At 36.7% G+C, this 13,189-nt stretch overlaps 1 protein-coding gene across 2 annotated transcripts in view; it reads right to left on the bottom strand.

The window, feature by feature from the left end:
- zgc:171572 (protein bicaudal D homolog 2) overlaps positions 1 to 13,189 on the bottom strand; it is an 81,387-nt gene that overhangs the window by 23,014 nt on the left and 45,184 nt on the right. For both annotated transcript variants that reach the window (XM_007237044.4, XM_007237045.4), the window contains exon 3: positions 1,985 to 2,137. In XM_007237044.4, coding sequence (XP_007237106.1) covers positions 1,985 to 2,137 — 153 coding nt within the window. The remainder of the gene's footprint in view (positions 1 to 1,984; positions 2,138 to 13,189) is intronic.

Below are 13,189 nucleotides of genomic sequence, written 5' to 3'. Positions count from 1 at the left end.
AGTATTGGGATACAATGTTTTGTAATACTGTATTAATTTCCAAAAACAATTTATTAGTTTACACGTGGCAGACAGTGTTTCATTTTGTGTTGCTTTAAGCTTTGACCCATTTCTAATTTGTACCCCACACCTTGTTTTAAAGTGTAACCCTTCCCCTTGGAACAGAGATATAAGAGGAAGAAGTGAAATCTTGTTCCTAATAAAATAATTGGGTAATCCTTCAAGTACCCGATACAGGTATAACTATAGCAGTGGAAGTTTTAGCAAATTCAGCAACCTAACTGATGTTAACTGATTACTAGTTAACTTTAGGGGTAATCATATGTTATTAGAAAGGCAGTAGGTGATGCAGCTATTAATTATTATGGTCTGTTTCTTAATTCCTCTATGACGGGGAGCTGGAATTTGCTTTTAGTAGCTTTTATTTTATTTTTGCGTTTCACCTTAAATACTGCAGCCTCTGCTATTAGTTGCACTATTTAAGATGGAACGGAAAAAGTTAGCTACCCACTGAGATGAACTAATAGTGGTTTCTTTATGTCTGTGAAAATGGCTATAAAACACTGAAATTGCACATTAAATATGGTAATATAGTGTTTATCGTCACTTTTAATGAAAAGGAAACGGGTTTCTTTGATCTCTTGTGTTGCCCCGTCCTGACAAATATTCTCATAGTCCTCTGTTTGGAGTGGTCATGTAGCCCCAACACTTCCCCTAACCTACCCCTCCATCCTAACAAGAATCAGGACACTCAGAGGGGTAGGGGTAAGGGGGTTCCTGTTGCTCAGACTGTATGGATATATGAACACTGTTATAGTTTTTGTAATATATATATATATATATATATATATTGTTTTACAGTAATGCATTAAACTGAACTGTAGCCACTCTATCATGACACATATCACACACAGATCCTTTCCAATACGCAACCCCAACTCTTAGTGAACACTAACTACTGTCTGCTTTTAAAACATGCAAAAATGCTAAATATGATATCTCACACAAACACAGACAAACAAAGAGCAGCTGTACAGTGTGTGTCTGATATTGCAATAAGTGTTTACATATGTGAGCAATTAAAATTTTACTGTAGGGCACTAATCAAATGTAAATGTTGCAATACTAAGCAATGCCTATGTGGCTTTCTGCTATGGTAAATTGTGGTAACCTCCCTTTTTTCCCAGGCAGCCCATTAAAAGCACTGTGTACTTTAAACTGCGGACTGTGCTCTGTGTTCTGACATGTAGAATTTGACTAATTATTAACCATGACTGTAGCTCGTCATGTTTGAGCAGGAGGAATACTTCTTTGGGGCACTGGCCAATCACAAAGTCCAAAAGCGTCTTTTGAACTTCAGCCTGTGCGTCACTATTTAAAAACAACAGTGAAAATGGGAGTTATAGTTTAGAACACTATACAGAATAGTTGAAAAGCCATACACAGCAGTAATATTTAGATTTATTACATTAATACATAATACATGAGTATAGGCAAGAACCTGGAGATATGATACATATTAAGATAAATAAATACAGTTCCTTTACTGGAGTGGCCCTAATGAGTGCCAGTTTCATCAGCATAATGTTTTTGAGGGTCTTTGTGGTGACTATACTTGAGGACACAAAGTTCTGAATGTGATCTAACATCGAATTACAGTGATTTAACATATGATGTTAATGATGCACTCTGTGGGGTCAATATTGGAGAAAAATTTGATATTGGGCAGGCATAAATACGATAGATATTGATATAATAGATATGACCTAAAAATAATTGGGAAAAAAAGACATGTCATTAGTTATTAAGCAGGCAGATCCCTGCATCATGCGATGATGTGAGGATGTAATGCTGCACATGCACACGTTGCAATAACGATACTTAAAAGACATAATGTGCAGCCCTAACTGCGATATTTAAAAAAAATGAAGATTTCACAGATCACAGTGTTGTATCTCTAATAGTGAGTGATTGGTGATGTTACCTGGCTCTGCTTGAGCATGGAGACGTGTTTCTGCAGAGTGATGTTCTCCTCCTCCAGCTCGCTGTAGTCCTGCAGCAGACGAGCCTCGCGGAACTTGTACTCCTTAATGTCATCACGGAGACGCGACCTCTGCAGCTCCACCATCTGACTGTTCTGTAGATCAGAAACAAACAGAAACACAGTCAGTTACTCAAATCAGTTAACTTCACTCTAGAATCACTGAAACATAACCTAACATGACCTTATAGAAATCATAATTAGTGTAATCATAATAATTACCTAGCAACAACCTAGCAACACCACAGAAACCATAAAACACGTTAGCAACCACCAAAGAAACCATAGCAACAATCAAAGCAAACACCTAGAAACACAATAGCAACAACTACAGACACCATAGCAACACCTTAGTAACACCATAGTAACCACCCACTAATCAGCATTGCAATCACACTTGCAGTTTCTACTGAAACTGAAATCTAGAGAAATTTATCAGTCCTACCAAATTCCATGTGTGTGTGTGCACTTGTATGTGTGTGAGTATGTATGTATGTGTAAGTCTGTATATCTGTGACTGACTGAGAGCAAGAGAGCGGGCTACTCCCTGTTGTCATAGAAACCACACGCCTCTTGCTTTCTTGGATGGAATAGTGGTGACACAGACGGGGTGCGTGTGTGTGTGTGTTAAAGACACACGCAGCACACAAACAATTATACACAGAATCTTTGATTTTCCTCTTATTAGATCAATCAACAGTTTGCTCAATTCAATTTAATAACCTAATTCGAAAAAAAATCTGATTAAATTAATAATGACTATTATAATGAATATTATCTCCCATATTACCATAAGAGTAATAAGAGTATATATATATATATATATATTTACTTTAATTTATTTTATACATTGTAGATTAATGTTAAAAACATGAAAACATTTAAGGGTCACATTACGTAGTAAAACAGTAAAAACAAATGTTTGGCCTCCTCAATCCCCTGACCTACAAGAAATAAAACTTCTTAAAAAAATCCTGGAAATTTTATATTGCCATGAATATCATTATTGCAAAAAGGTTCATGGTTCAATATGTTTACTGTCATGTGCACAGTAAGAAAACGTAAAGTTTCTTTGCACTGTAAAATTCTTCCTTTGCTCCTCGCCGAGTATACCACATAAATTTACATTAAGATTGCAGTATGTACATGATTACAATAATATATGATATGGATATTATCAACAAGCAGCAGTGAGAAAAAAGTTTTAGTAGTGCGAATATAAACATTGCAAGTCTTTCATATGAACCTTCACAATGTGCTGTCCTCAATCACCTCAAAATACCCTGAAAAACTGTGATAATTTTGTAGGTCCATATCGCCCATCTCTAATGTGTAGCATAGTAATTAGCACATAGCATACCGTATTTTTCACTCCATATGGCTCACTTAAAATCCTTCAATTTGCTTCAGTGTAGCACTGTCAAATCGCATTAGCCGCTAACCACAGCGCTAGCTCTTTTGCTGTTCAGAAGCGAGTATATTGGACTGTAGTCTGCGCGTTTACTGTATTAAAACAAGCTATGTATCATGAACAGCTAGCTGATATCACTCTGGCTTATCGGAACACTCAGGGTTTCTCTGTCTAGCTCTGTCAGTTAGCATTAGCCAGTAACCGTAGGCGGCTAATGCTAATGCTCCTGCTTTAGTGGAAATCTCACCCAAATAAACAGTTTTCAGGAGAGAAATCTGTGTAGATTAACATCCAGCGCTGGTTTCACTTGTCTGACTCGTCTGAATTTATTATTATTATTTTTTAAGAATTACACTTTTTTTCTTTTTTACTTAGCTTAGCTTTACAGTTTTCGCCGCTCCTACACAGTTCCTACTACTAGTTACTAGTGTCCCATAAATCCGGTGCACCTTATGTATGAAAATAGACCACAAAATAGACGTTTATTGATAGTGCACCTTATAATCCAGTGCGCCTTATAGTGTGGAAAAATACAGTAAACACTCTCTCTGCCTGAGGGCTAATTACACTTTAGAAGTCATTCATATGATTCTACACAATGCGCTGTCCTCAATCACCTGCAGTCACTACATAACCAGCATTACATAACTGCATATATTCAGTTACTTTTACCCAGAGGATAACATCTATTCAAAGCCTACTATAGCATTACACCTCTTTCAGCTTTCCTCCAGAGCATCAGGCTGTGTATCTCTCCATCCACTAACTCGCCGTCTCCACTTTTAATCCCACTCTTCCCTCCACACGCCACACCTTTTCCTTCATCCCTCTCTCCATCTGTCTTTCCTCCACAATCCCCAGCATCAGGGATGAGGGAATAGAAGCCCAGTCCCAGGGAAGAGCAGGCAGGAAGATTTCCCAGCACATAAAGGCTTTGCATCCTGGGAATATATATATGTACCTGGAGCGGGGGATGTTATTGCATCATGCTCTCAGAGATACACACAGCCCAAGCTTGTTAGCTTCCAGCTGACAGTTACAGTCAAACCAACTGCATGAAGAAACCATCATCTATTTCTGTTCTTATGCTACACAGAAATAAAAATACACCACCAGGGAGCTTCCTGGCCAGGCCCACTATATACATACGTCCAAATGTATCCAGCTGTCCAGTGGCTTTCTAATGAGTGAATTCGGCTACTTTAAGATGCACCTATTGCTGACACAGGACTTTTGCACACACTGTTCGTATCAGGATTCGTACACTTTTAGACTTTTAATATTTTCATGCCTTTTTCATACCTTCACGGGACATTTTCATGTTGCACAATCTTTAAAACATCAGTGCAGAGATTTTGCATTTCGGTTTGTTGCATCTCTGCCTTATATTTGTCTAAATGAAGCCAGACATCATTAAATTAGCATTTTTCTCTTTTTTTTTTTTTTTACAGTTATTTACAGTTATAGTGAAGCTGAAGCTCTAACCAGATTAGGACCCCACGCAGCCAGCTAGCTAATGCAAAGTGATGTGATGGATTTACCCAAACATTAAATATTTTTTTAAATCCAAAATATCTTTTCTCAGTTGATAAACAGAAGCACAAAAATGTGTAGAACTAAAACTCTAGGTACTTTTCTTCTTCCAAAACTTATCTTGATTATCTTTTTCAAAAATACTTTCAAAACCTGCACTGTGTGCAACCACCAGCTAGAAGCTGCCTTAGCCAGAAAAAGTCCTGGAAAACCTACCAGACCACTGTTTTTTTTTTTTATATATTTGGCTTTGCAGGCATTGTAGCAGAAGCACAATGGTGGTTTTTAATAGAATATTTCGACCATTCACCATTCAGGAATACTGCTGCTTTCAATTATACTGGAAAAATCTTAAGCACTGATGCTTTAAGAAAAAGATTAACTAAAACGTCTGACAACATGTAACATCTGGTGCTTTGAATATAATATAAAACATATGATGGGGTAGACGCAGGCCTAAAGCATGTCTTAGAGCCACAGCTTACATCTACTCCAGTCAGTCCACCCAAACATCTCTGGGACAAAAGGTCTACAAGCCCTTTCAAAGTGAAATGATCCTATCTGATTAAACATTTATTTGTCTGGGTATTTCTGGATCTCATTCACAATAGCAGGATTGTGATAATGTGGGTGTTTTGACCTCTAATTGTTTGCTGTGTGCGCACATTAGGTTACAATGTCGTTTCCTTTTAGAGAAACGCAGACGACCGTTTAAATCACCTTGCTTTTGCACACACTTGCAAAAACTCACATTGCGCTGCAGAGGCAGTCGTCTTCAGGCATGTCTACACTACATTACAATATACACAGCCATATTCAGTGTGAAATTCAACAGTGTAAATATTAATAAAGCTATGAGCATGCACAAGAGACCGGGGTGTTTTTTCTGTACAAACTTTAATAGTACAACCACAAACTCAAGCACATTATTTCCTAAAATTTATTTTTTTCGTTATTGCTTCAGGTATTTTAGGCTACAATTACAGATTAATGTAGATTAAGTCAAGGCTTGAGAATTGCCTCGTATAGTGGCATGCCAAAAGTCATGGAATAGCAAAGTAATGGCTTGCTAGTGATATTATAGTATTTCCAAAGCCACATCTGGCTACAACTGTCCTTATAAACAAATAAATGACAGTGGCAGAAAATATATACACATTCAATGCAGACACAGACGTCCATGCAGCTTTAATAGGACATGGCAAAAGTCATATGACATGATACTAGTTCCCTGTCTTATGGGATGTGGCATATCAGTGTATAATATACAGCAAATTGTAATAATCAAACCTGATACCAGCCATCAATTTTAAAGATGTGCTACAAGGTTCCATCTTAGGCCTTATACTGTTTTTACACAATTCACAATATATCCACAATATTCTAGAGCTTCGATTCTCTGCCCAAACCAGACTCGACCCGAGATTTCCCATCACTTTCCTCGGTCCGGGTCGGGCTCAAGAAAATATTCTGTGATGTAGGCGTGTGTTTTTTAATGCCATTATTATTTTACATAATGTTATGGCATGATAATCACAATACAGCGAAGTAACAAATCAAACTGTGTTTTAAATAAAAAAGTTGCACAAATTAGAATGTTATAATTACACAGCTTTCTAATTACTTGTCCACAATACGCACTTCACTTGCAGAGCTGTGTGACGGGGAGATCAGTTCTTAATAAACATTTTTCTTAATTCATAGGTCTATGCTTCTCTAGTGTTGCAGTGTTAATTAACATCATTCTGAACAGATTTCTCTCATTATAACAGCCTATTTTTTTAAAGCTCAGTTTTAACACTCTACCTACAAAAAACAATGGTGGGTTTAAAGCAAGCTCGTAAAGCAAGCAAGGGATGGACCGGGTCAGGCTGGATCTAAGCTCTACACTATCCCAACAATAAGTTCCACACTATTCATTCAGTTCAGATCAGAATATCCCCAAGTACAAACCCTCTACTTACTAAAAGCAATAATTACAGCCTAGAAATCTCTGATAATCTGTAATCTGTCATTTACAAACCTTAACAGCAGTACACATCTAAAATTATAAGCTCTCTAACTGCTGTTCTCACAAATACTTCATTAAAGATGACTTTTCCCAGAAGCTGGGAGACAGAGCTGTGTTTTATAAATATCACAAGTGGAGGCTGGGATGTAAACAGTATATTGAAGCAACAAATAGGAAAACATGTTTAAGACGATCATTTTTTTAATTAAAGAATTAAGTGAAAATATATTTAATTAATTAAATGTTGTTCTTAAATATGTGTCATTTTAATTACTAAGGTAAAGGTATGTCTTTTTATGACACCCTGTAATAAACATAAGGTAAGGTGCAGGGGTTTAGTTTAGTGCAATAATTAAAAAATCCAACTGCTGCTGTACAGTCTTTCTAAATACAATAAAAAACAACATCTGTGTCTCCTTTTATATTTTCACAATCTCGGTCAAACTGAACAAATGAAAAAAGATGATTCATACAAATTAATTAATTTCTATTGATGCTTTTACTGTACAAGACAAAACCAGACGCTGGAGCCACTGCACACTCAATTGATCTCATATGTATGAGATGAATCATATATAAATATATAAAAACCGAATTAATCCTGTCTACTATCTGTCATTCACGCATGCTCCAGTTCCACAATCCATATTCAGCAAAAAATTATCTTTAACAACAGAGAAAATTGGTCTTTGTTTCTTTCTCTCCAAATTAATCTTTGATTATTATTAGATATGAGGCACACAGTTGCTAATCTGCTTTTAGCACAAGTCAGTTCTGTCTTTGCCTGTCATGCAACACTGCAGTTCTAAAACCTCCATTTCTACCTCTTGTAACTAATATTCACTGTATGATCATTTCATTAGACAGATAATGCATATAGAGAGGCTGTGAAAAGAAAACACTGCAGTTCTGAGTCACTCTCTCATAAATTCCGATCTTGTGAACTGGTCGTTTCCTCTGTGGTCATAATCAGAACCAGCTGTGAGGCCTTACAGAGCACATATAAACTGAATTATTGAAAAAAACAAAACAAAAAATAACATCAAATATGATTTTAAGTCAGTGTATTGCATTATTTTTGGGTCATGTTGCGTCCTTCCTAGTTCCTAGAGCTATTTCCTAATCTAATCATACATTTATCTCAGCAGTGCAATTTTAGCCATAATTTTACATACTAGGTTCTATTTTAGTTATAAATTTACCTCAGCAAGTTACATTTGCTACTCAAGTCACTCAAGTGAACTTTACACAGAGAAAGTCAGCTTGGCTTGTGGTAAACAAACAAATACTAAAGCTAAAGTTACTATCCTAGCCAGCTTGTGTACAGCTTGTGTCATTCAGCTAGAAAACAGCCAGTTTAACCAGTGTAAAGTGGCAGTAGACAGAGACCAAGCCTGATAAGTAATACTAAATGCTTTATGTAATTTAAGTAGTGTAAGAGTAGAGTGTAAAAATAATTACACACAGCAGTGCTGTAATACACAATGCTTACGAGATAGGAAACACTTAAGATAAACTCGTCATTGTTTCCACATTATATAGTTATTTACTTTTTCAGCCGAATACCTATAGTGATTTTTTTTTTGCATTTTTGTCACAATCATTTTGGTTGCCAAATATTCTGTGCATCAAAAAGGGTCTGCTATATTTTCTGATCAGGCTGTAGGACTTACAAAAAGCAATGTGGCCAGTAGTGGTAGAAGATCAGAACCATCTGCCTCTGTCTTTTCTTTTACGGCACAGCGCTGACCTGTCCGCCAGCCCCCGACAGCCAAGGTCACATGAGCCCCAGCTGTGAGGTCATCACCACACCTCTTAATGAATACTGAGCACCAATCTAATCAAAACCAGCCCACAGTAAGGTCCAAATTAATCAGGTTGCAAAATAAGGGCCTGACCTCACAGCAGGGGTCCCTATTCAAAGGCGAAGACTGCAGAGTCTGGTCAGTTAGTTTTGAGGTTCTCTATACAGAAGACAATTAACTTAATACAAATTAAGCTGGCTTGAGGAGGGTGGGTGGGGTGACCAGATGTATATCTGGCAGTAAAGGATGACTGATATTTACTCATATAAGTGACAGAGACCTCCCTAGAGATGATTAAGACTTTGCAGCTCTTATGCAGCTCTTTCATTGTTTCTTTGAGATAAAGGGTATTGTAGTGGCGCCCTGTTTCCTGCACGTCCTTTTGTTCCACTTTTTACTGTCAGTCTAACAACCAATATTTAAAATATATGAGTGAGACCAAATCTTCTTTTTAAGGTTTACTTATAAAACACTTATAAACATAGACGGTACTCTGGACTTAATATAGCTCGGACGTATTACATATGAAAGAAAAAATACAGAAAGTTTATACATTACCAAATCATGCATTCTAGAAAACAGTACAATTATGAATACTTATTAAAGTATCTTCACCATATTTAACTGGCTCTTACAGGTACTAAAAAGAGTTCATCCTACTTGTGAAAGACTATTTACTATGATTTGATTGTATTCAGCAGCAAGAGAGGTCAGGAGGTATTAGTGATATTAGGATATTCCAGAGAACACAGTGTATAGTGTATAGTCCTTTGCTTCACAGCTTAATGCTCACTATAGACACGTTTTCTAGTTTCCTCTGCTGAGAAGCGTTGGACATGTCCAGGTAGCTGCGCCGTTAAAATAGCAATCCACCAAAATTAGAGCTCACCTGGCTGTTAAAGGGATTGAAGTTATTGTGATATTTTTACCTTATGCCAAAAACACACCCATGATTAATTAAGAGAATTAGTACATACCTTTTGCTTGTTTTGAGCTGTGCAAGGTGTACTTTTCCCATTGTTACGATAGCAAAGACACACTGACACGCCCTAAATCAAGCTGCATGGTGCACGGTTAACAGCTCAGCTCGCCTATAGATCTCTAAAATAGAGCCCCGAAAATGTCATTGTATATCTATGGGATTTATAATTTAAATAATAAACAGGGCTGCACTCTTTTTCTGGTACTTTACTGACTCAGCAAACAACATTGGATTATGTTGTTTAAGATGGTGAAATACAGTCATCCATCATACTGCTGCTTTAATATTTAAAGTTAAGTTTCTACGGTGTAATTTGGTCAAGAATGCTTGAGTTTGTACTTATTTGTACTTAGAGTGTTATTCTTCTATAAATCAAAATACAGCTCTGGAAAAAATTAAGAGACCACTTCAGTTTTTGAATCATTTTTTTCTGATTTTGCTAATTATAGGTATATGTATGAGTAAAATTAACATTGTTTTTTTCTATACATTTCTCCCATATTTCAAATAAAAATATTGTAATTTTGAGCATTTATTTTCCAGAAAATAAGAAATGGCTGAAATAACATAAAAATATGCAGAGCTTTCAGATCTCAAATAATGCAAAGAAAACAAGTTAATATTCATGAAGTTTTAAGAGTTCAGAAATCAATATTTGGTGGAATAATCCTGTTTTTTAATCACAGTTTTTATGCATCTTGGCATGTTCTCCTCCACCAGTCTTACACACTGCTTTTGGATAACTTTATGCCACTCCTGGTGCATGATCCGTTTTGTTTTGATGGCTTGTGATCATCCATCTTCCTCTTCATTACATTTAATTTGGTAAAATAAAAAAACTCAGCATTTATTTTTTACTTTGATGAATCTGAAATATAAATATAAATCCACATACACAACCAATATCTGTTTTTTCAGGAATTACTATGCAACCCTAATAGTTGTAACCTGTGTAAAAGTTTATATATTATTAATATGGCCATTTTTTTAGAACCTCCTGTTCTTTTACTAAAGATAAAGCCAGACTGTATGCTTGATTTTGAACACCTGTGGCAACGGGACTAAATCACACACTTAAATTTAATGTCTAAGAGACGAGTCCCAATACTTCAGTTCACACAGTGTATTTAAATATGTTGTTTTTTTGTGACATCATTCAAAATGGGAACAAATATTGCATTTAAATAGACTGTGTGAACTGGGACTTGAAAGGTATATTTATATTTTAGAAACCTTTTCCTTATATCTCACTCTTTCATTTTATATAAAAAAAAAGAGAAAATCCAGTTTTCCATGACATGATCTGTTAAATACATGTCGTCTAATAATGCAGTACCTAGTTTCAGCTCCTTCTTTTCCCTGGAAGGAACAGGGATTTTCATGCACCACGAGACAGATTACAGATACGGCAGCAGCGCCATAACACCCTTCCCCCATCCCTCCATCCCTCCACAGCTCCTTCTCTCTCCCTCTGGCTCCGTGACTCACACCATCCCCCATTCTCCGCCTCCTTCTGTCCATCTATCTAGCAAATTTCTCCTTTGACCTGGTTTCTATCATTCTTCTCTCTCTCTCACTGTTTCTTTCTCCTCCTCTTCCCTCGTTTAGTCCAAAATAGCTCTGTTGGCACCAGCTAGTATACCAGCTATATAGTATACCAGCTATATGACACTGCTGTATTTTAGGAAAGGAGTGTTTTATACATTTTTACTGTGTGTAGATTAATATATATATATATATATATATATATATATATATATATATATATATATATATATATATAATCTTACATTTTCTCTCTCTATGTTCCTCTCTTTTAAACTCTCTTAATAAACACATTAACTGTCCAAATGTTTGGGCACAGCCCAACATTTCTAATGAATGTATTCAGCTACTTTAGATAGCTTTCATGTCGTCCTATAGATGACTCCATCCATCCAATACTTCTGGAATGAGTTGGAGATGAGTTGTGTATGAGGTGTGCTAAGATTCTGATCATCTAACATCCTGGCCTTACTAATGCTTCTGTTAGTCACTGAATACAATCATATCCTCCTTAAAACAATGCTTCAAAATCTAGCATAAAAGCTCTCTCTAGTCAGAAGAGACTGTTACTCCAACAATTAACTGTTTTTAATATCATTAAATCCAGAAGAAACAGTACTTTTGTCCATATAGTGTATATAAAGTACCAGTGAAAGGTTTGGACATACCATCTCGTTCAAAAACTCATGTTTTTTTGCAACTAAATAGTGAAGTGATCCAAACTGTGAAAGAATACATAACCAAAAAATACTTTTATCTGGGGTTCTGTTAACTTGTGGTTTCTGTGGCTGGTAACTGTGAACTGTGCTGAACTTATCCTGAGCAACAGAGCAAACTCTTGCTCTTCCTATCCTGGGGCCGTCCAGATGAATGCCAGTTTCATCATTATAAGGTTTTTGATGGTCTTTGCGGTGACTGCACATGAGGACACTTTCAAAGTTCTTAAAATTTTTCTTTTCGTATTGACTGACCTTCATTGTATCTTAACATAATTTTTTTTCAGTAGTTCTTGACATAATCTGGATTAGAATATTACTCAAATAGAGCTATTCGCTATATACCAAATCTACCTCTTCACAACTTGACGAGTTCAGCACAGCTGTTAACTGAAAGCCTGAATTCCAGGTGACTCATAAGTCTGACTGAGAAAATCCAGCAGAGATGTGTAAAGCTGATCATCTAAGAGGTGCTACTTTGATGAATCTAGAATATAAAACTGAGGAGCATAGTGCACAGAGAAGTCAACTTTCTTCAGAGTCACTACATCACTAAACACCTCCACACTTCATGTAGCTTCAGAGTAGAGCATAGAGAGACTCATGGAATAGAGAGACTTTTCATAACTGAGCTGCTCCATCCAGGCCAAACATTATCAAATGCATTGCATGCAAATGCAGGATACTTTCTATGCAGCACAAAATATCTGCTGTATCTCTCCAAATGTATTCCTCTATATCTATGTATCTCTTTGTATCTGTCTATGTATCTCCACCCCCACATCCAGCATGTCTCATCTGTTTCTCTGTTCCAGCTATACCGTGTAAAAACAGCTTTAATAATTCTGCCTGCAGGTCATATACTCTCTCTAGTGAATACCACCATTCACCAGAGAACACACTCTTGAACAAACATGCGCAGAAAAGCCGTTTCTGCAGCAGCTCCCAAATCCAGTGTGAGAAATAAAATGATCTAAAAGCAGAAATGCATTAGTAATCCGAGGGCAGCGCTGCTCACACTAAATCAGCATCCTCCATTTCCCTGCACTGAAACGCTGAGGGGAAAACAGACACGGAGCATTCGGGGAAAGAGAGGGAGGAGTGGGGAGAGAGAGAGAGAGAGAGAGAGAGAGAGAGAGAGAGAG

This window comes from Astyanax mexicanus, chromosome 12 (assembly GCF_023375975.1).
Source record: "Astyanax mexicanus isolate ESR-SI-001 chromosome 12, AstMex3_surface, whole genome shotgun sequence".
NCBI lineage: Eukaryota > Metazoa > Chordata > Actinopteri > Characiformes > Acestrorhamphidae > Astyanax > Astyanax mexicanus.
This window is presented reverse-complemented; position numbering and strand designations above follow the sequence as displayed.